This window comes from Rhipicephalus microplus, chromosome 5, assembly GCF_043290135.1.
Source record: "Rhipicephalus microplus isolate Deutch F79 chromosome 5, USDA_Rmic, whole genome shotgun sequence".
NCBI lineage: Eukaryota > Metazoa > Arthropoda > Arachnida > Ixodida > Ixodidae > Rhipicephalus > Rhipicephalus microplus.
This window is the reverse complement of record NC_134704.1, coordinates 123,326,412-123,350,315: the sequence shown is the minus strand read 5'-3', so window position 1 is coordinate 123,350,315 and position 23,904 is coordinate 123,326,412. Positions and strand designations below refer to the sequence as shown.

The 23,904-nt window shown below is 46.5% G+C and overlaps 2 protein-coding genes across 2 annotated transcripts; one reads left to right on the top strand and one right to left on the bottom strand.

Annotated features, from left to right (window-relative positions):
• Positions 1–1,309: 1,309 nt before the first annotated feature.
• On the top strand, positions 1,310–2,653 carry LOC119173737 (uncharacterized). The gene is made up of 2 exons (XM_075894603.1): positions 1,310–1,651; positions 1,700–2,653. Exons 1-2 carry the CDS (start codon positions 1,310–1,312, stop codon positions 2,387–2,389), a joined length of 1,032 nt encoding a protein of 343 aa, XP_075750718.1. The 3' UTR covers positions 2,390–2,653.
• Positions 2,654–6,216: 3,563 nt separating this feature from the next.
• Positions 6,217–20,475, bottom strand: LOC142817368 (WW domain-binding protein 2-like). The gene is made up of 6 exons (XM_075894393.1): positions 20,315–20,475; positions 12,657–12,759; positions 11,099–11,237; positions 8,907–8,999; positions 8,583–8,729; positions 6,217–6,719 (listed from the first exon to the last, which is right to left on the bottom strand). Exons 1-6 carry the CDS (start codon positions 20,368–20,370, stop codon positions 6,460–6,462), a joined length of 798 nt encoding a protein of 265 aa, XP_075750508.1. The 5' UTR covers positions 20,371–20,475; the 3' UTR covers positions 6,217–6,459.
• Positions 20,476–23,904: the final 3,429 nt, after the last annotated feature.

The following is a 23,904-nucleotide window of genomic DNA, read 5'->3' as shown; positions in this document are numbered from 1 at the left end:
TAAAAACATGCTGATAACGCAACGAGTGCAGTCATCCTAATAGAAGCACAACCTCCTTTTCTCACAGCGCAATTGTAAATTTTGTTTCTTCTTTTCGTTGCAACTGCGCAGGTATATGGCACAAAGTTTGACGAATAAACTTTTGTTGTGAGTCAGCGCTGTTGTATCTGTCCTTCTCTGCCTGGTCTTCCTTCATTCGTGCTGTTTCCCTCCATCTATGACACTTTAATCTGTGACGTTGGGAAGGTGTGGTCTTATCTTGGCGTTACGCTCGGGTGTTTTTTGATGTACGCTTGCGCAAGAATATACATTTTATACAATTGACCAATAAATATCAATTGTAAGTAAGCTCTGTGTCCTTTTGTGCTGGCCAGCGTGGCTGTTTTTTTCCGTGATGCGCTTTCCCGAAGTCACCTTTAAAAACCTGCTCTAGCTTTGCTCTGAGCCATGAGGGACGTTTTGGTTACGCTTTGTGTATTTCTTACACGTGAAAACTATCAACTATAGGAGCAATCAAGACAATAAACAAGACATATACTATACACAGCCATGCATGTCAGTTACTTAGCTGAGCAGTTGTCACGTCTAAGCTAGGGAATCAACCATAAATGTAGAGGAGCCCTAGTGGAGCAATGATCTGCATTAACAAGCATGTAAGCAGCAAATAATACAGCAAAAGGTTTATTAAAGTTCTGTGTTATAGAGCTAGAGCTTAATACTGGTGTTTTGGCGTCAGATGAAAGAGTTTCTACAAAACCACCAATACGTAAAAGCGAGTTTGTATCATTTTAACTTCTAGTTGGATGTTTCTGACTCAAGACCAATATCGTTGCTGTTGACACAGCCTTCATTCGACCTGGCTTGCCGCATTCATCTTAACTCTGTAGAATGACCATTTTGCGATTCTGCCGTAAAGCTATGTATTACATGCAAGTTTGTACCTGTGTTTGTGCTGTGTTCGTGTGTATATGTGTGTGCACGCGCGCGCACGTGCATGTGTGTGTGTGTGTGTGTGTGTGTGTGTGTGTGTGTGTGTGTGTGTGTGTGTGTGTGTGTGTGTGTGTGTGTGTGTGTGTGTGTGAAAGAGATAGGCAGCAAGTGAAATTTGTTATAAGAGTTTTAAACACAACCGTATGCTGCTCTAAGTTTTCAAGCATACTACGAGCGAATTCACCTCAGTTGAACAGACAAATCCACATAATGCCTGTCATTACTGACCAGCTCCCGTGATTCCATGTAGTGAATAAACTGCATGCAAAGCAAAGCTCAGCCTCCCGCAAATTTCGCTTCTCACACGTCCTTCGCAGCCATGACCTGTCCGAACGAGAACGAGCGGCTTCTGACGAGGTACATGGATGACTGGGAAAGTGTCCTGATTGAGCAGCTGCAAAACGGCAGCGCCGGGGCACTACCTCGAAAAGAATCGGCTGCGTGGAAGGTCTTGCTGAAGGACAGCGTCTACGTCTTCACATCCTACCTGGCGAACGCCAGCATTTGGGGCGTCCACGTCGTCAGTCTCGTGCGTAGAGACGCTGAACTGAGCAGCTTGACCGTGCCATCGATCGAGTGCTTCGTTCGCGCAGCCGACGGCAAGTCGCTGCGAAGGCCCGTGATCGTGAAGAAAGTGTGGGAAGAGTTCCGTCACGACTTTGTCAGGGCTCACCTGATCTGCCCTTTGGAAGGTGTCGCTGGCATTTAGCCCACGTCAGTTATCCTCAGGACCGCCAGCAAGTCCGACACCGAACAGGTTGAGTTGCCAGTGCAGAAACTGCCCGAGACCGCGCCCAATAAGTGCTGTTCCCTGTGCGTGAGACCAACGTATGGTACAACGACCAGGCTGTGGGAGGTCGTCGAGTTCGTGACTCACTACAAGCTCTTGGGCGCCCGGTCATTCTTCTTCTACGACTTGGAGATGAGTCAGTCCATGCTGCGGCTCGTCGAGCGACTGCAAGCGGAAGGTTGGGACATCACGTTGGTGCCTTTCAAGCTGCCCATACCGTACAACTACTCGAACATTGCCTGGGGCCAGACAGCGATGCTGTCGGACTGCGCGTTCCGGTCTCGCTTCAAGACGGAGTACTTCATGAACGTCGACTTCGACGAGCTCATAGTGCCGGGAGCCACCTACGGCACCAACCTGTCGACCTTAATCAACAGCGTCGAACATGGACGAGGCGCCGGTAGAGTGGGCAGCCTCGTTCTGAAAAACCGCGTATTTTGCTACGAGCATCAACTGAACCACGACTACGTTCGTCGGGACGTGTTGCCGCTGCGATCCACCATCTTGAACACGCATTTGAGCGTGGTCGACAACAACTTCACGCTTAAATACATCGCTCGCGCTCGTGCTGTTTGCTCGGCGGCAATACACAGGGTTGTCGAGTTTTGAATCGATTTTCAAGAAGCTGTCCGCATGAACAGTAACGAGCTAGTGGTCAACCACTACCGTAGATGCTACTCATACGGTGTGGGCAAGGAAAAGAGCTGGCGCGTCGATTTTCGCAATGCAGACCGCCTGTTCGTCGACGATAGTGCCAAAGCACTAGGCAGTAATTTTTATGGGTTACTGCCATTCGTAGCAAGATCTCTGCTGCCGAGTGAACCTGAACTGAGGCAGAATTCTGACACGCGGGTAATAAATGATGATAAATAATTGATGAATGTCCGTGAATGGCCACACAGAACAAAGATTGATTGATTGATATGTGGGGTTTAACGTCCCAAAACCACTATATGATTATGAGAGACGCCGTAGTGGAGGGCTCCGGAAATTTAGACCACCTGGGGTTCTTTAACGTGCACCCAAATCTGAGTACACGGGCCTACAACATTTCCGCCTCCATCGGAAATGCAGCGGCCGCAGCCGGGGTTCGAACCCGCGCCCTGTGGGTCAGCAGCCGAGTACCTTAGCCACTAGACCACCGTGGCGGGGCACAGAACAAAGAGCCGATGTGCCCATGGTTTGCGTTGTAACTAAGCTGGGTTATGCCGTAACTTTTTTTTTTTGCGCTGACCATCATGATAACTAAGCCGCAAACCGAAGAATGTAGGCATCTACAGAAAAATGTAGATGTTTAGGGCAGGGTGGGGTAAAATGACAGACGGGGCAAAACGCGACATTTTCACTTTGCCGGCCTCTGTATTGTTTGTTTGTTTCCTTCGATAAATGACACGTATTCACTTTGGGGTATTGGCTAAGAATGCGAAGTTAAGGCTGTTAAGTGTTAATATAGATAAAATATGTGCATAAAAACAAAAAATAAAGAAGTTAAAAGGCATTAATACGTAGAATATTCAACCTAAACTACAAATATTATGTTTTTGAGCTTGTATTTCAGACTGCCGAATTAACCTGATGGTAACAACTTTGAAAACTTGGTTAGCTTTTAACTTATTGAAATGACAAATAATTTTGAATACCAGACTAAAATGGTACTCGTTAAGTAGTTGTAATGAAATTACACATGGCGTCAAAAGCATTCCTGTGGCAATATCCCAAGCTTAAAGCACAGAAGCTTAAAACTTTTTTTTCCGACAAGATCAAGCATATCATTGCAAGAGGAGTAATTAGAAGTCGAGTTCTAATACGAGAATATCTTGAACATGACAAAAAGTAATGTGCAATATTTTCTAGTTCTCTACAGAATTGGTAGAAGGGTGATATCGTCAGACCAGCCCTGTACAAGTGAAAGTTTAACATGACATTGAAATCTGGTGATCGTCACTTCTGATTGCCGAGATTGGCCCCACTGTGACTTCCATGGATAATTTAGTTGATTATATTCCGTCCACAGGATTATTGCTTCCATCCTATCTGTGTGCTTTTTCTTGTCTACCTTTTCATGTGTAAAAGTTGATGATTGCTCCCGGCGTTCGTGCGAGAAAAATTACGCGGCTGGTGTCAGTGTGTTCGTGACCCGTCAAAAAAAGGCAAAACTCTGCGTGGCGAAATTTTTTGGATCCGTGCATGAAGCTACTACTGCGTCAGTACAGCAACGTAAATATTTATTTTGTTACTTTGGAGTACGAGCTACATAACACCAAAACTTTAGTTCGTTTGATGCCAAGGCGGAAATGTTTTTGAATTCTGGCATGATATGAGGGCAAAACGCGACATGACTTGGCTCCTTAAGACTGTGCAAGGGCCCACAGAGTGAATTTCAAGTCTGTCGACTGCAAAAACTGAAATAATTTTTTTCTCACTGCCTTGTTCCACCTAACGCAGCGTCTCCTTTCGCCCCGCTGACTGGGGCGAAATGAAACATTTGGAACATTATTTAAATTTAATTTATATTTTGAACGGTGGTAACATGACAGTATTTACAGCTCATACATTGTACCCAAAGGAAAGTTTCTGCATTTATGTTTAATTGTCAGAAGTTAAATAAAATACATATTCACTATTTATTAATTTTTTTCCTATTTTACCCTACCCTACCCTACATTGTTCTTCAGGCATTTACTTGAAATCAATTTCTTTATTACGAAATTAGATGATTGAAAAATTTTTTATACAACGCGTTTCGCTTTGTACATGATGGCCTATAAACTGAGCCTTCATCGTAACGACGATTGTAGTGCAGTGTCCGAGCTTGATCTCCAGGTACAAGCACTGCAGCTGGACAGTTGCGGTTTCGAGCCTGCTTAAGGGCATTTGATGTCTCTCCCAACAGTATTCGCGAACGGCTGGTCGTATTCGTTGTCCTTATTTTTGAGTGAGAAATCTGGCACCTATTCAGATTGAAGAACTCGTGGGGTACACCACAGCTCCGCTGGCGGGGTCCACAATGGCTCCGCTGACGTGTTACCGTCACAGATATGACGTCGTCATATCTGTACTAACAGATATGACAACTCTCTGAGTGTGTGTATTTTTAGCGCTTGTTTCATCATGAACCTGTACCAACACTCCCAACTGGCAGTCATCCTAAATGTACTAACAGATTTCAAAGAAAAAAAAGGGACTGCAGAGATCTGTCGCGTGGACTCTAACCGGGAACCAAACGCTTTTGTTTATATACTAAGTGCTTTCGCTGAAGGTTGAGCCAATGGCTTCACATTTCGACAACACGTGGTTGAATGCTGCTAATAGTCCAAAAGCAGGGCAGTCCGCAGTGGGATATTGTTGAGGGTATATGAAATGAAGAAACACAGGATTAGGATACCAAAGGTTAACAACCTTTGACACGACTCTTTAATCATCAAGAAGTTCAGCACTTTTTACGTGGCGGTGTCATTGTGTGCTACCTGGCGGCGATTGAAGCAAACGAGGGCTTTCGAGTTATAGCTTGCTTTAAAATACAAAAGAGGTGGTTGATTGATTGATTGATTGATATGTGGGGTTTAACGTCCCAAAACCACTATATGATTATGGGAGACGCCGTAGTGGAGGGCTCCGGAAATTTAGACCACCTTGGGTTCTTTAACGTGCACCCAAATCTGAGCACACGGGCCTTACAAAAGAGGTGGTAACCGGTAAAAAATAAAAAAAAGTATTATTAAAGCACGGAGAGTTTACCCGGTATGCTTTTCATTACACTATCCCGCTTAGGTCGCACAAGTCTCACCTCAATACCTTGAGTCCTCCAAGCAGAGTGTCTTCTCGTACTAGACAATAATTCTCAGCTTTTTATTGACTGCTTGCATAGATTAAAGGCTTTCAAGCGGTATTTTTCGTAGGAGTGAGCTTAGACTTTGGAACAAGCAAACTCCACTGGAACTGCTGGATGTTCGTGATCTTGGTGCACTTAAAGTCAATTCATCATTGCAGTTAGTGTAATTTGTTGTAACTGCTACACAACTTTCACCTTAGATTTTTTTTCCTGCAGGATTTCGTTGTGTGTTTGTGTCTCCTGTCTTTGTTCTCACCTGTAAATATGACTATTAATGTTCAGCACATATATTTCGATGCTGTTGCTGGGGCGAAAAATAAATTAGTTTAGCGGTGTTTACGAGAATTCAACAAAAAGATCTGTGCGTAGGCGTAAGTACAAGCATCAGACACAAGTATACTAAACGGTCGACGCGAGGGCAGGGGTCGGACATCACAATTTACCAGTTTTTGTCCTATTGAGCGGATGGTAGAGAAAAATCAACAAGAAAAATTCTACTCAGTAAAAAAAATCAGGGCAGAAAATACCCTTTGAAGGTGACTGTCGAACAGAAAATGCAAGCTTACACAAAACAAGAAGTACCGATTGAATCTTGTAAGTGTTTCTCTTGCCATCTCAGACAAAACCAATATCGAAATGTTTGCCACGTGCATAGTTAACTTTCTTTTTGCACAGACCTCGCTGTAGTTTTTGTTGAATTTAACTGAAAGGGCGGTACCTAATTAGGCAATTCGGAGAAGAGACAACGTTTCCAGAACTGAGCGCTAAGCCTTGCGATGTAACAGTCTGCCCCTGAATTGAATTTTCGTTTGCATGCAACAGACTTCCGTAGCAAGCTGTCAAGGAATCACCACTGCGAATCTTTTCTCGGAGGGTCCTTGAATCCAGGTTTCGGGGCTGGCGCGGACGGCGCTTCATTGGCTTCTTTGTGGCCACTTTCTTGAGCTGCCGGCTCCTTGAAGCCTGGTGGTGGTGGCTGTGCTGTGCCACCAGCTGTGCCCGTGGCGCCCGACGCAGAAGTATTCGAGGGACTCATGCGAGGGTACTCATTCGCCGGGCACACTCCGGGGTACGGTGGAGGCACGTTTGACGTGTACACCGAATTTGCTGCAACATAAAGTAAAATACCGGAACTATACCTTCAGGCGTAGTCGCGATAAGGGCCAGGCTCACATGAGAGTTACGTTTCTCCTTCCAGACATCATGCATTTAAAGGAACTTCACGAAAATTTCGATCCATAAAATTGACCCAACAACAAGGTAGCACCTAAAAACCCGGTTGTATACATTCACATGAATTTATAAAAAGGAGATTTGCCAGCTAACGAAAAGTTTGTGTGGCGCATGAATTTAAGAAATCCCATTGGTTTACATTTTTTTATGTTTATGCTACATAGTGTTTTATAACATGTAGGTGAACACAGCATGAAGAGATGTCACTAAGAGCGCTGCTACTCACCCCGGCGTTCTTAATTTGCGTTTAAGTTCATCACAATCAGCTTCTTGTTTTATGTCGATTTCACGAGAAATGCATGCCCCAATGATATTTCATTTAACACTTATGGCGCGCGCTTATCCCATTTTATGCATGCAAAGTAAATAATTTAATCATTCCACCAAACCTCCTTTCATCCTCCACTGCGATTATCCTCCCTTGGTGTTTATTTTGTTGTTCTGTCTAGTTGACAGTTAGTCTAGATGACATTATTCAAAATTGATTGATATGTGCGGTTTAGTCTCAAATTTATTAAATGATTAAGAGAGACGCCGTACTGGAGGGCTCCAGAAATTTCGATCACTTAGGGTTCTTTAGCGTGCATCTAAATCGAAGCACATGGGCCTGCACCATCTTCGCCTCCACCGAAAAAGACATAAATAGAGTGGATAACAGGTGGTCAATTAGAACAACTGTATGCTAAGCAAATTGGAAAATTTACGCCAGCAAGAATGCTTCTTCCGAATGAAAACTGCGAAAGCGAGTAAAGTAAAAGGAATTGGTTTACGTACAAAAAACGACTCAAGTTCCTGCTTCCCAAGCTTGCAAATGAATATTGGGGTTTTCAACAGACAAGCTTCCGTCATAATATTGGGAAAGGAGCTCCCAGGTTTCCGTATGAAAACTCCAAGATGACATGAAGGCAAAAGCCATCTTTTTTCCCCCTTACTCGACGTATTCATCCTCCCTTCCACAACCTCAGAAACCTTCCCTAACATAACGCGGAATTAGACTGCTTCCAGATTAGGAGAATTTGAAAGCGTTACGCATATCACAGGGTTTTGCACAGACTCCGTGATTGGCCCTCTTTTGAACAAGCGGCACATTTCTGTGATGATGTCATCGTGTAACAGCCTGCGTTTTCTGTTACGTCAGCCGAATGTGCATGCGGTAGCCGCCCACGTGCCGTGTGCCATCTTTTCTTTTTTTCCTCCACACTTTTCCCTATTATTTCCGCGAAGAAAATAGGAATTATGGATTACGCCTGGACACACCATCTCATTCACTTCAAGAGGCACAGGCGCTTCGCTCAGCTAGACTAGTGGCCTTTGGACACATCATTATAGCATCCATACGAGGTCATAAATTGGGATGTCATGACGTCATGACGATCTGTGATGGCACCAATCTGCGAGTACACAAATATTTGACGTCATGATGACGGCACAGATCGGTGTACCAAAAGTCACACGGCTTCTACGTAACACAACGCAATCGATTACGTCATTTATGTCACGTCACATTTAGGCCATGAGACTTTGGCACATTGACTGCACACATCTACCGACTTGACTACGTGGCTATCACATGACTTGACCGACTTATATTAGTTTTTTTCGTTATTGATGTTGATGTCGAAACCAGACTTGTGCAGTATCGTCCAGGTCTTGCCAAATCTCGAAGGCGCCGATGGTCCGTTTCGCGTTTGGCCTTAACAAAGAGCCACGCTTGCCTGACGTCACGTGAGGGCTCACCTGGAGGAACTTGTGGAAACACGTTGACGGGGAGGAAGAAGCCGACGTTCGTAGTTTGTCCTGGCAGGTAGGCTGTAGGGTGGAGTGGCTGGTACGGCCCAGCAGGCATCTGATGCGCCACTACCACGACGTTTGGTGCGCGCTGAGCTGGAATATATATTAGAAAGTTTAGCGTATTCCATCGTGTGGGATATCGAAAACTGTGTATTAGCTGATTGAATTGGCCAATATGTGAAATATTGATGTCAAATTTGATATCGATATCATAACGATGCAATTGATACCGAAAACGACGCGGTTTACAAAGAACGAATCAGTACTTACTAAACTTGCTCGCGTTCATCATCGCTTGACCGAATTCGATGGCTCCCCCTTTCATGAACTTCAACTTGAAAGAACACTTGCCGGTCCAGTTCCCTGTCACAAGAAGTGAAGAACATCGTCCGAAGTGTGCCGTGACCCAGAATCTGCAGTTATTTGACCTCTAGCGCTTTAAATGACTGGCGACAAGGGAATGCTCATGCTCACGAGCGCCAGTATCACCCGTGTCTTACTTCTATTTACAGAACTAGATGCTGTCCTTAACTGGGGTGTGATGTCAAAATGAAAAAAATGTGGTTTTTAGGTAGTAAAAAAAGTGAGTTCAAGTTACCATTTCAGAAAAATGAGAGCTCTCTGATTCCTTTTCAGTTTAAGCTTGGCGCGTATATGACTCTGTTTATGGATACGCGTGAACTCTCTTAGGAGACTGTTATGTTTCGGTATACAAGATAATCGTGGGGCACAAAAGAGAGTTGAAATGTCTCTCTAAAGAGAGTCATACACACGGAAAGTCAAGAATACGCGAAAAAAGTGGCGTGTGCTTTTCTGTTTCTTAGAGTGCATGCACGATCTTTGAGATCGCGAGGCCCCGCGATTTCGTGTTGTAAGCCATGTTGAATGCCTCTCGATGCTTCCACGCTCTAGATTTCCAGAAGAACACAAGACCTGCGCCATTTCATTCACACGTTCTCATTTAAACTTGATGCGCAAGGCGGCTCACTGCTGTGGGATGCGACAATTATTGTTTTCAGTGCTTATCGCATCAATGTCGACATCATTCGTGAGATCGGTTCTACCGTATTAATATTAAAAATCGTGCGGTACCTTGCTGTAGTTTGCGTTTAAGATGTTCTTAGACACTATAAAAAACTAAAATTTATCCCATATTAGCAAATTACCCAATAGACGACAAAGTAGACGACGGCTAATTCACGAAAAATGGGAAGAATAAACAAGGATGGCGAAGACTTTTGCACATTCGTGCGTTGCTTAAATCAATTAGGACTCATACGAAAGTGATCGGTGAAATCACACCACCATTGCGGGGTTCATATAATGAAGTTCCGAAAATAAATGAAATTCTAAAAAAAAGCACACTGAAGAGAACGCACAACTTTATGGTGGTCCAAGTAACTCAACTACAAGTGTGCCTGTTTTTTTAAAAAAAGAGTCTGGGCGTGGGGAGCTGGTTCACTTCACCATCCATTGAATTACCCGATACCAATACCCGATAAAGCAATGAAGACATTTTGCAAATAGTAAACTTACTGAGCTAGACATATTGAATGATTGATTTGTGGGGTTTAACGTCCCAAAACCACGATATGATTATGAGAGCCGCCGTAGTGGAGGGCTCCGGAAATTTTGACCACCTGGGGTTCTTTAACGTGCACCCAAATCTGAGCACACGGGCCTACAACATTTCCGCCTCCATCGGAAATGCAGCCGCCGCAGCCGGGATTCGAACCCGCGCCCTGCGGGTCAGCAGCCGAGTACCTTAGCCACTAGACCACCGCGGCGGGGCGCTGAGCTAGACATAGGCAGGAGGCCTGTACGTGTTTCGAAACACATTTTGCTTGCATACCTTAAACACATTGATGCTTTTTCTTGAACAATAAACGTGCTGTGTTGTCGTCAGTGCTTGTTCTTCCCTATCCTCCTTCTGCGATTTTTCGCATGCTGTTTTCCGTAACAAAGTGTTTCTAAAACTCCTGCTCCGAACGGCCACGTTCAAATTTGATGTAACACTCTACAACTGACTGCTTTTCTGCTTAATATGAATGAAAAGACCGCTCAAGGACTGAACCAGCTTTCATAAAATGAACAGAGCGGCGTGAAGAAACAGTACCACTGTTATGATGGGAAGAAAGTTATGAACCTTAAAATCTGATAGTTTCGGACGTGTTGCATTTCATCTGTTTGAGTTACACGCAGTAAACATTTGTAACACGAATGGTTACCGGTATAATAGACAAATATATACAGCGCTTGTATCGTACGAACACTTCCACAACAGCCTTTGGTTTAAATTTTACTCGTGTTTCACGCGATTCCTCGCGTGAAACAATGCCATTTCACGATAAGATAGGTGAACTGGATGCGTTGTAGATGCACCCACTGACTTTAGTTTATACGACACGTTCCTTCAGCGTCCCGTTAACAACCATGCAGGCAGGTGCACAAATATTCCAAACCGTTTTCCTCGGCGGTGACGTTGCCTCTGATGTAGTTGGCTCCAAAGATGGGCTGCTCTAGACCCAGGTTGCTCATGCTGACGAATGGCATGCTGAACGACTGCAGGTAGTCTTTGCTGTTTTTGTTGATGAAGACCACCTGTAGGCAGAAAAAGGAAAGCGAAGCGCAGCAGGTGATCATAAGCGAGTACGGAGACCCACGTATCTCCGCTTTCACCACTTTTCGAGCAGAATTCGCGGAAATTATTTTTTTTTCATGCCTATACATGCCTCGCTTCACCCCAGCATGAGGACTGGTTTTAGGTATGCGTGTCGCTTTGGCAATCAGAGGCCTGTTTGATGCCGCGACGAATGTTCCCCCTTGCAAGACGTAACTGAAGAAGCAATAGGCCCGACGAACGCCGTATTTCCGCACTTCAATTCATTGAGTTGTTCATACTCGCCGTGAACGTAAATTAACTCGCCGGAATCACTATCCTTGTTCAACGCGGGGCGTGCGCATTTCAGCTGATGGCCAAACAGCAGATTTCACATTAGTTATTTATATTTGGCAAAATATGGGAACGTATACGCTTTAGGTTAGAGTCAGATTTCGGATTAACCACAAACGCGTCACTCGGTGAGAGTGTGCGTATATTCACAAAACATAAGTTTCAGAAAGTTCTTTATATGATTATTTGCGATTACACTTTACTGCAAAATGGCTTTGTAGTGCGCACATCTCTTGCAATTGAGCAGCGCCGCGATCCCTTTGTGGCCACCTGATCACCCTACTCGCCATTTGTTTGCAATGTCCTTAAACGGGACTGGTGGTATTTTTATAGTTGTGTTCCCCTATCACGCCATTTCGCATATAAACTCAAAAGCTAAATGATCGTACCATTCAAGCGGACATCAGACTACTTTTAAGTACTACTTCATTACCCACAGAACGTCCTCGGCTAGAGATTCCACTGACTCACTGTATTTAACTCATATGCATTGAGACTGCTTGTGTACTACATGGCTCTCTTTTTTTTTACCCCACTTGAAATGCACTACTTCTGACGGTGTTCTGTTGGTTTGGCAATATTTGTTTTGCAGGGTAGATTTGTCACTTGCTTGTCGCTTTTATGAGCTACAAGTGGGTCAAATAATTTACCTTAGTGTGGATTTTCGAGTTTGGTTAAAAAAGAAACACATCCTCCTCAAGTCCTGCCACTTCAAATAAAGCCCCAAAAATTGTTCTTTTCGTTACTTTTCAAAGTAGATGGAGGTATTTCAGAATGGAAGACTAAAGTGACACAACAACTGTAAGTAACGATCCACATTGCAACGCTGCCAGGTAGTGTACCTCGTGCGCTAGATTATTTTTTAAAAAATTCAATGAATTACTTGGTAGATTACACTTCCTACCAGGCTTCAGCAATCGAAATAGAGGCAGTGCTTTTCATTTTACACGGACAAATACTCGGATAAAAGAAAAGGGACATGTGTATAAGCGACAAAATAGAAATGACGCCACATTTGTATCAGGACAGAAAAATAAGGTTCAGTGAGTAAGAAAAAAACCCATTACCCTGTGCGTGGTGAGGTAGATGCGTCCTTTCTTGGCTCCCTGGAATTTCTTTGCAGCTGGGCCTTCAAATGTCACTTCTACATCATCAGAGTAAAGCAGGATGCTGGTGGTTTGGAAGGAATCACGAAAGTACCAGGTATTTGAATTTCACCGCCCTTTAAGACAACATTGCAGGAGACTTTCGGTTGTTAGACCTCTGGCATATCTGAGTCATGTGCTGTTGTCTCTTAACTACACTTAGCGCATCACTTCTTTGCATCACTGCTTGCGTGCCACAACTCCAAACTTTTATGCGATGCGCATCAGCTTATGTTGAAACACTGGAACGAATAGAGCTACAGAATAGAACTATAATTTTGAAAAATAAGCAGGCCACGGGTGAACAAGCGTCATCGTTATTCATTGTAGGCATTCTTACGTGGTTCAGCATATTCAAGTCGACCATACTTGTTCACACAGAACGGAAGGCTAAACACGTGAGTGAATTGAAATAGAAGGTTTTACGCACCAAAACAACGATATGATCTCGAGTCGCACAGTTTGAGAATTGCTGGACTGACTGAATAGCTGGGCTTCCTCAACAAACATTTAGAGGCCTAGGCACTCCTAATCATAATTATTGGGGTTTAATGACCCGAAACCACGATATGATTATCAGAGACGCTGCACTGAAGGGCTCCGGAAATTTCGACCACCTGGGGTTCTTTAACGTGCACGTAAGTGTAAGCACACGGGCCTCAAGCATTTTAACGCTATAGCGTTAAGGAGCTCGTGTCACAGAAAACCCGTTGCCGGCGTCGGCTCCGTTAATTGGGAGCGAAAAATCGTCTGTGCGCGTGTGACCGAAAAAAAAATCCCTAGCATTTCCCCGAGGGTGAACATGGTTAAGTGCGAATTCACGGGGTGATGCTATGAGGGGGAGTAAAGTTAAAATCCGTCGTCTTGACGCCGGCCTTCATCGCCCTTCTCCGCCTGACGCTTGCGTTGTCGTTCCGCTTCTTGGGCCGCGTTCGCGGCTCGATGCTGATGCCTCATCTCGGCCTCGCAAGCGCGCAGTTCACCATCCGCTGCACGCTTCGCCCGCTTGTCCTCGGCCTCGCGAGCGCGAAGTTCGGCATCCGCTGCACGCTTCGCCCGCTTGCACTCGGCCTCGCAAGCACGCAGTTCGGCATCCGCTGCACGCTTCGCCCGCTTACGTTCGGTCTCACAAGCCCTTCGCAGCGCCGCCTTGTCTTCCCACGTCGGCGAGAGACAGACAAACATCTTTATTATGTAGGTAGAACAAAAAGCATGGGAGGGACCCCTAGTCCGGGGTCCCTAGGACGACTCCGGCGACGTGTCGAGCCCGTTGTATGATGGCTCGCAGAACCTCGGGAGGTCCGTCGCGGAGGGCGTCGTCCCACAGCTCTTTTTTGCGCAGCGGGCGGAGGAGGGGTGGTAATGGAGGGAAAAGGTTTGCCGTGCACTCGATAGTGACGTGGAACATGGAGGGTGACCCGCCGCAGCCCGGACAATTGTCGGCATAACAGTGCGGCCAGAATTTGTTCAGGGAGACAAGATTAGGAAAGGTGTCGGTTTGCAACTGGCGTAGTGCCACCGCTTCCTCTCTCGAGAAGGATGGTGGTGGCGCACGGTGAGTGCAGCGAACGCTTCTATAATGACAGAGAATCTCTCCGTAACGCAGCAAGGGATCCCCCCACCCTGAACTGGTCATTTCACCACGCCGGGCCGCCCGGAGGGAAATATCGCGGGCTACTGCGTGTGCGCGTTCATTGCTCGGCAGCGAGGCATGACCAGGGGTCCACATTAAGTGGATGCGGGAAGGTGTGACTGCATCATTTTTCGGGATCTGTTTGAGAATTTGTTGTGCCGCTCTCGGAATGCCATGTCCTGATAGGAACGCCCGGCATGCCTGTTGCGAGACCGTCAGTATATACACTTCCCCTGGGACACGAACGACATGTCGAATGGCGAGAGCAACGCCGAGAATTTCTCCGTACGTGACATTAGTGCCGCGCATTGCAGCAGAGTCCTTCAGAGATTCAGTGCCATCCAACACTACGGATGTATAGCCCTCTTGAGTGCGCGCCGTGTCTGTGTATAGAGTCTGGGATTCTGGGATGTTTTCGAGCATGCGGTTAAGGTATCGCATACGAGCTTTACGCCGTTCTTTGTTATGCACTGGGTGCATATTACGCGGCAAGGGATGAATATTCAGTACCTTACGTAGGGCGGGTGATAAGGTCGTTGGGCGGGCTTCAGGTTCAAGTGGTGGGACAGAGTGCCCTAACCGTGCAAGGAGATAGCGGCCAGTACGTGTGAGCAAGAGGCGCTGGTGGTGACTGACCCAATGCGCCTCTAGTAGTTTTCCTAGTGTGTTATGCGTTCCTAAATTAAGGAGACGGTATGTGGAAGTATAGTGCGGTAGGCCATGGGCTAGCTTCGTCGCTTTACGAATGAGGGCATCAATGCGAAGTTGTTGCGCTTGGGTCAACCGCTGAAAGGGAAAATGGTATGTAAGACGGCTGATGATGCATGCCTCCACCAAGCGCAGCAGGTCCTCTTCTCGAAGACCCGAGCGCCTGTTAGAGACCCGCCTGATCATGGCCAGAATTTGCTCAGTTTGTCGGGATAGAAAGGAAACAGTATAGTTAGACCTGCCATCCGCCTGGACGTGTAGGCCTAGGATGCGAGCACGGCTGACCTGTGGTATGGGTATACCATCCACGTGTACAGTGATGGGCGGCATAGGTGAGGGGCTGCGGGAGCGAATGATTATGAGCTCCGACTTTTGCGGAGCACAATTTAAGCCCCCTTTTCTCGCATACTCAGAGACAGTGTCGACTGCTTGCTGCAGTCCCTCTTGGATAGCACCGTCGCAACCGCGTGTACACCAGATAGTGATGTCGTCCGCATAAATAGCGTGAGCGACATCGGGGATCTGATCGAGAAGCGGGGGGAGCCCTGCAAGCGCGATATTGAATAGAGTGGGGGACAGAACAGAGCCCTGTGGTGTCCCACGCCCTACAAGGCGGATTGTACCTGATCGATGCGGCCCGATTCTGATGGTAGCTGTGCGATCTCGAAGAAATGCGCGGATATAGTTGTACATACGAGCCCCACAATGCGACTCTGAAACATTGCGAGTGATAAGTTCATGTGCAACATTATCGAACGCCCCTTTGAGATCTAAGGCGACAATTGCTCTCGTTTGGGCGCGCGACGGTGGTCCTAAGACTTCCTACCGTAATTGTAAAAGGACATCTTGGGCAGACAGATGAGCTCGACATCCGAATTGTGTGTTAACAAAGAAAGTGTTTTCTTCCAGGAAAGGTTGCAGGCGCCGCAAGAGTACGTGCTCCGTTAGCTTACCAATGCATGATGTTAGAGAGATGGGCTGTAAATTTTCAACTTTTATAGGTTTATCCGGTTTGGGGATAAGTGTAATGTCAGCATGTCGCCACGCTTGGTGAAGTGTGCCTTCGCGCCAGTATTCATTAAAGATACGGGTAATGTGGTTGATATCCGCGTCACTCAAGTTACGAAGGGTGGAAAATCGGATTTGGTCCGCTCCTGGAGCCGTGTTTCGTCGTAGGTCTTGTAGGACCACCCGCACCTCGTCCGGGGTTATGTCGGCATCCAGCAATTCATTCTCCTCACCCACATACGGGTAATCAGGGTATTGTGGTGGCGGGCCTATGGGATTGAATTGATGTTCTAGTTCCGTGAGGAGCAAGTCAGGATCATCCCTGTACTCGTGCATTAAGATGTGCAGCTGCTGAAATGTTTTTCTCTTTGATGTGTTGGGGTGTGTGAGCGAACGTAGAATCGACCACGTTTTAGCTGTGCTTAATGTGCCAGAGAGGCGGTTGCAAAATTGTCGCCAGTTATTGCTGGTGAGGGACGCTGCGTACTGCTCGGATTCCCGTGTAATTTCTTCTATACGTTTCCGAAGTTTTCTGTTGAGGCGTTGTCGCTTCCATCGCCGCGTCAACCCTCTCCGGGCGTTCCAAAGATGAAGTAAATGCGGATCTATGTCTGGTGTCTCAGTTGTGGTACGCACTGTACGCGTGGTGGCCTCAAGATTGTCAGCGAGAGACTCAAGCCATCGTTCGTAGCCCTGGTCCTCAGGCGGGTCTTGGCGGCGTTCCCTGAATTTTGTCCAATCTGTAATGCACACATTTTGCTCTGGCCTGTGAGCGCCTCGTAACGACAGGATGGTTGCGACAATATAGTGGTCACTGCCAAGGTGCTCTTCTAAAGGCCCGTGCGCTACGACTGGGCCAGTATTGCGGACAAAGGTAAGGTCAGGACAGGTGTCGCGAGAAACACTATTGCCTATACGAGTGGCGGGCTCTGGGTCGGTGAGCAGTGTGTATCGCATGTTACAGATGGAATTCCATAAGCGGGTTCCCTTGGCTTGCGATTTAACGTAACCCCATGCGACATGTGGAGCGTTGAAGTCACTACATACCACACAAACCCGTCCAAGGCTGCCAAATTCTTTTAACAGACGGTAAAAACAGTGTGTACGCGAACGAGGGGAACTGTATACATTGAGGATAAACAAACTGTCGCCGCGTTTTCCTTGCGTAATAACTTCCAATATTTGATGAGGAATGTCGCTAGTCGTCGTATGCATGTGACATGTAACGCATTTCGAGACTAGGGCTGCCACAAGAGGTGAGACAGCCGAGAGAGGGCTGCAACCGGATAATGAAGGGGTGCAATTGGGTTCCTGTAAGAGGTTGACAATCGGAGGGTTTGTGGATGTGGCAACGTACTGTTGCAAGGAACCTCGCTTTTGACGGAATCCCCTACAATTCCACTGCCACACCATTAGCTGTGGCGGGTCACGCGGCGCCATCATCATCACGAAAGGAAGCAGAGGGGCGTGTATAGGGATGCGCGCGTCGGTTATCCCCGTTAGAGTTACCCACGTTTGAATGTTGCGGCCGAGAGATGTGGTCGGGTGGCAGGCTGGCGCTGTAACTGCTAGGTTCAGGAGTTTGTATGTTATTATCTCATGCGAGAGTACGTTCTATACATAATTTCACTTGCTCCGTAATTCCTATACGAAGTTCTTCCATCTGCCGTTCGATTCGGTCGAGGGCCGCCTGCATACTTGTACCCATGTCTGCCACCAGCGCGTCCATTTGTTTTTGCAAGTGCTCACAGCGTGCCTCCATGTCACGGCGTAAACGGGCGATTTCTACCAGGGGATCGGGAGCAGAGAATGAGATATTGAGAGGGGACGGAGTAGAAAGTGAAGTATGGGCTATAACGAGCTGTGGGAGATCCGCCGCTCGACTTACCTCCCGAGGTGCCTGTGTGGATGTTTTTTGCGCCGAGATTCTCTGCGTCTCCGTGGGGGCCTGGGCCACCTTGGCAGAGGCGTTGGTAAGCAAGGCCTTCTTTTAGGGTTGTTGTGAGGGTGGTGCAGTTTGGTCAGGAGGGCGTTTCTCGGGCGGCCGCATTGATGCTCCGCGGGATCTGGACCGAGACTTGGAACGGGTCTGGGATTTGCGACGGGATCTCGAGTGAGACTTCGAACGCGCTCGCAGTGTCCCCTGAGTCGAGACTTGTGAGTGTCCAGTCGTTGCTATATGTTTGGAAGCAGTAGATGTGCTGGGGGGCCGCAGTTCACGCTGCTCTTTCTTCAGAGCTTTACGCACCCACGCCTTGTTCGGTGTCTGGCGAGCGCGCCGTGGGCAGTTTGGGTCGGATGTAGGATGGCTTCCGTCGCAGGACCTGCAGTGAGGGGTGCACGGATGCGACGGGGCTGGGTTGTCAGTCCCGCATGTTGCACAAATAAGCACGTGTGGCGTGGGACAGTGGTCAGCCCAATGACCGAGCCGGTGACATATCTTGCAAACCAGTTGGCGAGGGCGATGAGGGTAGCAGTGGAGTTCGGCGCCGTAGAATCGCACATAGCGAGGCACTTTCAATCCTTCAAAGGTGATTAACGCAACGTTGGTCTGCCTCATCATACGTGCTTGAACGTCGGCGAAACCACCGCGGTACCGTCACCTCCAACGACGGGTGCAGTGCTGGCATTCGGTTGTACTGCATTCGTTGTTGATGGTAGCGTTGCCTCCGGGACATCCATCGCACGACCCGCTCTCAACGGGAGACTGAGAGAGAAGGCGGGCGCGCGAGAGAGAGGGGTGCGCGCAGCTGCAGCGAGCGAGGAGAGTGGAGGAGCGAGCGAAGGGGGAGGGGGTATAAGGCGAGTTACTGACACCGATATCAGCGTCGCGTCCGTGGCTTATTCGGTAGAGCGTCGCGCTGCGGCCCGCCAAGTCCTCTTTCTTTTAAAGATAGAGAGAAGACTGTGGACGCCGCCGACGGCGGTGGATGGTTTGGGATCGATTATAAAGTGTATTCACACTTAAAATCAAGTTACCGAGATAGCCGCGGGAGGCCGCTATATACTTGTCCACGCGTGTGCGCGCGATCACACTGAAAAGCCGCGCATTCGAAGAAAAAAAAAGTGCTGAAGGTCACGAGGCACGGTAGTTTTTTTGCCCTGCAACCGCTCCCTGCTTAGCTTCCAGCGCTTTCGTCGAGACGAGAGACAATATATTGCAATTGCGCCGTGCGACAAACCTTTGTAACTCCACTCGCACTGGCCATATTCTTAAAATGTTTGCGGTGTTGAATTCGTGAGGCAATAAGCTCTTCTAGTGAACTCATTCCATCATGGTTACTTGAAGAAAGTGTTTCAGGGTCCATTTAACGCATTTTGTTCGATAGGTGCCACGACGAAAACGAGCCCATTCGGCGATAATAGCGGGCGCTGGTCCGATATACTGTGTGCGTGTTTATGTGCGTGCGTGTGTATGCAAAAAAACATATGAATAAGTATGCACTTAGCGGTTGAAGGGTGCACTAGGGGCCGGATTTTGGTATCGCGTTCAACTCTTAAAGGTGAAGCTTAAGGGTCCCCAATTTTTTTTTCCTCCATCCGAAATGCGTTCGCCGTGGCCGGGATTTGATCCCGAGACCTGCGGTTCAGAAGCCGAGTGCCTTAGCCATTAGAAAACCGTGGCTGGAGCCTCGGTGCTTTTGCATTTCACTTTCGTCACAACGTGGTCACGGTGTCGGTGAATAAAACCCACGTCATTGAATCCGTTGCTGCGGAAGTTGGTGTATTGTTGAGTCTGTCTACTTGTCTACGGTGTCTCGTACTTTTTTGTTCTCTACTTTCATTTTTTGAACTCACGTCTTTGCATTCAGCAGCGTAGTACCATAGGTGCCAAGTAGTGCACGACGTTGCACCATATAGGTGCCACCGCTCCACACATATCTTATCGCACTGCTCATCCGCTTCAAGTCGTACCACTACGTACCAGGATCACTACATTCCAAGTCTCCTTTTTTAGACGAGCAGAAAAAGACTGCAATGACCTTTATCACGTCATTTCAACCATCATAAACCCATCCGAACAAACAAAAAAATCAGCCAAGTAATATTTTAATAAACTGCCACCTCTTGGGTAATCCACCTAAAGGGGCAATTTAGGTAAACAGAGTTATGTGAGACGTGATGAAGCCGTGGCGGGGGGGGGGGGGGGATGCATAAAAAGTAAACGCCGATTCAGTCTGTTTCATACTTGCCTTTATCGCGTAAAGCTGATGAACGAGGATGTACTTACAGCTCACCAGTGAAGACCAATACTCCACCCGGTGCATGGGAGGTGTTTAAAGACATCTTGACGTCGCCTCCGCGCCGCCCCTTTTTCAAAACAATTTGGTCTACCTCTACGTACGCGTTTTCATTACTGTTGTGTTGTCAATGAACCGGCAGTATGGCTCATGCCCACCACCAGCAACTCACCGGCCATATCACAGGCAACATAAGCATTACGTACAATTGGGCGGAACCTTTCGTCAATGCGTTTTAACATTTTTACCATTTGTGAGTCGGCTTCGGCAGTGACGTGTGTACCGCATCGCGATTGGATGAAATATTCTCATACGAAGACATTTAGCGTCCGACATTTTTTGTGAGTAGGGAACCAGGAAAACATCTTTCAAAAGATTGCACGAGTGAAATCTTGTTAAGCATTTTATAAATGGGAAAACATAACGCATTCTTGTCATAAACAGAATGAAGTACATGGACACGTATTGCATTGAATATTTACAAAGTGACACAATGAAAGTAATGCCGTTGAGTCAACATAACAGGTGAAATGAAATGGTCCAGAGGTACGGCAGTGACGGCGGAGGTGAACACTTGGGGTAGGATTAATAAAACTTCTCGGTAGACGAAGAATTTAGAAAAGTGCTTAACAGCGCAAATGACAGGAGGGGATAGAAGAGGCGAGACCTCTTTTGTAGTTTGCGCTGTGAAGCGCTCTTCTTAATTCTTCGTCTACCATGCAGCACCAACCAGCCCAATCAAGCCCTTTGTTAAAACTTCCCTTTCGTCTGTGCGTCTTGCCACTGGTCAGCTGGCTTCGCTAGTGATATGCTTCCCATCAAGATTAGCCGAAATATTCTCCAGGTAAAACTTTTTACCACAATACGTTCTTACGAGGGCTGGCGCTGAACTCCTAATAATGCGTTTCGAGAGCCTCTTGCGCAGAAATTAGGTCGCAATCCGCACTTGTCCGGTAAGATGACCGCACCTATTCTGTAGAAGCCGTATGTGTTCATGACTTCTATAAGACATATAGGTGACGAGAAATTTCTTTCGTTCAGTAGGCCCGTGCTTAATTTACAGTGATCCAAACTTACGCAATTACCGTCTACCGTACGCCGCTGCGGTGACTGCGTTGTCACTCACATCGATTTCACGAACAAGCACCCGATCACGAACAGCTGATGCGGCGCTCTTACGTGTACGTTTCATTCTTTCGCCTACTCCGGCAAGTGCTCATGACCAGTTCTTGGAGTTAATTAGATGTTACACAATGAACAGGCAGAATGAGAAGAAATAGAAAAAATAAACAGTTCAGAATTGGGTATAAAAGATCTGCGAAATTGAAGGTGCATTTAGATTAATGCACGTTCAATTTATCTCCGGACGGGTGGTGCACAAGACAATTATTTTGTTTTTTATTACGATTACATGTATACGCAGATCGCTATGGCTATGTTGAAGCCTAATATGATGAGATGGCCATCTTTAGTGGGCAGGATTATATATCATTACCGCACCGTCCTATTTAACGTTTTGATGGATATCAATACTCACAGAAACAGGTCATTTTGGTGATTTGCACTTTCGCCAGGTGGTCACACTGATACATAAATGTGCGCTCACAGACTTCTAAAAAAATTGCCAGGTTTCTTTATTTTGTCCAAAACAGTTTATTTATTGTTTTTTAGTGCAATAAAATACATATGTATTAATTTATTATCTATGAAGTGAGTTTAGATACAGACTTTTAGAAAAATTGGTTCACACTTACTCAGAGGTAATCGTTCAGGAATCGGGTAGTTCCAAAACAATGTGGTTTATGTAAAAACGATGATTTTTCTACGGCACTGTTGTTATGGCCGAAGGTGTCCGTTTGCGTAGAAAGTTATCATCATCAAGAGCAGACAAGTGCTGTGTTCGCCCTGCTTCGTCGCTTTCCCTTGCTACCTCTTCTGCTTCACTGCCAGAACACTTGCGGCAATTTGTCAGGTGTGCGATAAAATAACTCTGATGGGTTATAGAATGGGTATACGTAGCGAGCAAATAGAGAGAGAACGAAAGACACATTTTTGGCGAAAAAGTTTGTCGTCGAGCCGAGATTCGAATCAGCTTCCCCACAATTCAGAGGTGAACGTCCTAACTACTCTGCTGTACAGAAGCATCAGTGAGTCATAGCATCGTCTTGTACAGTATACGGGAAGAGGGTGAAAAACGGAAGGTGGTGAGGAAGAGATATGTGAGGTTGAGGAGGAGGGGTGTGTGACGAACACACACACACACACACACACACACACACACACACACACACACACACACACACACACACACACACACACACACACACACACACACACACACACACACACACACACACACACACACACACACACACACACACACACACACACACACACACACACACACACACACACACACACACACACACACACACACACACACACACACACACACACACACACACACACACACACACACACACACACACACACACACACACACACACACACACACACACACACACACACACACACACACACACACACACACACACACACACACACACACACACACACACACACACACACACACACACACACACACTCACACACACACACACACACACACACACACACACACACACACACACACACACACACACAGAGAGAGAGAGAGAGAGAGAGAGAGAGAGAGAGATGACGTTGACAGTAAAACTCGGCAATATGGTAACGCTGTCCGCTATTTACCTACGCGTGGACTCACAGGTTTAATTAAATTTCGTCAAGTGGTACATTTACAGCTGCTGGTACACGTAACCACATCCACCAGGTACAATGGCAGAATGGAGGTCGTCGCTGCCCCTAGTTCGCGCTCAATAGCAAGGAAGATGCAATTGGAGGTCGCTTAGAATAACCTCAAATTGCAAAGAAGCCTACTGGTTATTAAATATAGGCTTCAAATGTGCAATAAAAGAAGGCGACATTCAAAAATTCGTTTACGTGTCAGTAAAAATCGCAAACTAGACAAGCACGTAAAGCAAAAAATGTTTTTTTTTGTCATCTTATCCCGTGCATCTTTCGATGCAAAATCCGTGAGGGAAATACATTCCTGAAGTCTTGTTGAACCCCGGCATAGAACACTTTCGTGTGAAAAAGAGGTAGAAGAAAACAGACAAGGCAGAAAGCTAAACTGCTGTATCACGTTAGAACACACAAGAACGATGCATCTGATGCCTTAACATCATAATCTTTATTTGATAACCACACGCGCTACTCCTCTTCTTTTCTATATACAACAAAGAAAAAGAATGAAGCAAATAAAGTGGAAGAAATATAAAGAGAGAGAACGAAAGGAAATAAAAACAAGAAACTTTGTTAGAGTTAAAAAAAGAAAGATAAGTAAGCATATAAACAATAATATAGAAAAAACCATCAAGAAATGAAAAGAAAGCGAGGAAGAAAGCAGGAGGAAAGAAAGAAACGTGGAAGACCGCTCGAATCCACACTTTCTTCGGGCTTGACAGCACTAGTACGAATATTATTTTTCTTTTCCTTTTTTTCTTACGGCGCCATGGTTCTG

Excerpts from the sequence above, each read along its gene's own strand:
- LOC119173737 (XM_075894603.1), top strand. The coding sequence starts at position 1,310 with ATGACCTGTCCGAACGAGAACGAGCGGCTTCTGACGAGGTACATGGAT. Across the intron at positions 1,652-1,699 it reads AAGAGTTCCGTCACGACTTT|CCCACGTCAGTTATCCTCAG; the intron begins GTCAGGGCTCAC and ends GCTGGCATTTAG.
- LOC142817368 (XM_075894393.1), bottom strand. The coding sequence starts at position 20,370 with ATGTCTTTAAACACCTCCCATGCACCGGGTGGAGTATTGGTCTTCACT. Across the intron at positions 11,238-12,656 it reads TCTACCTCACCACGCACAGG|GTGGTCTTCATCAACAAAAA; the intron begins GTAATGGGTTTT and ends TTCTGCCTACAG. Across the intron at positions 6,720-8,582 it reads GTTTCCACAAGTTCCTCCAG|CAAATTCGGTGTACACGTCA; the intron begins GTGAGCCCTCAC and ends TTTATGTTGCAG.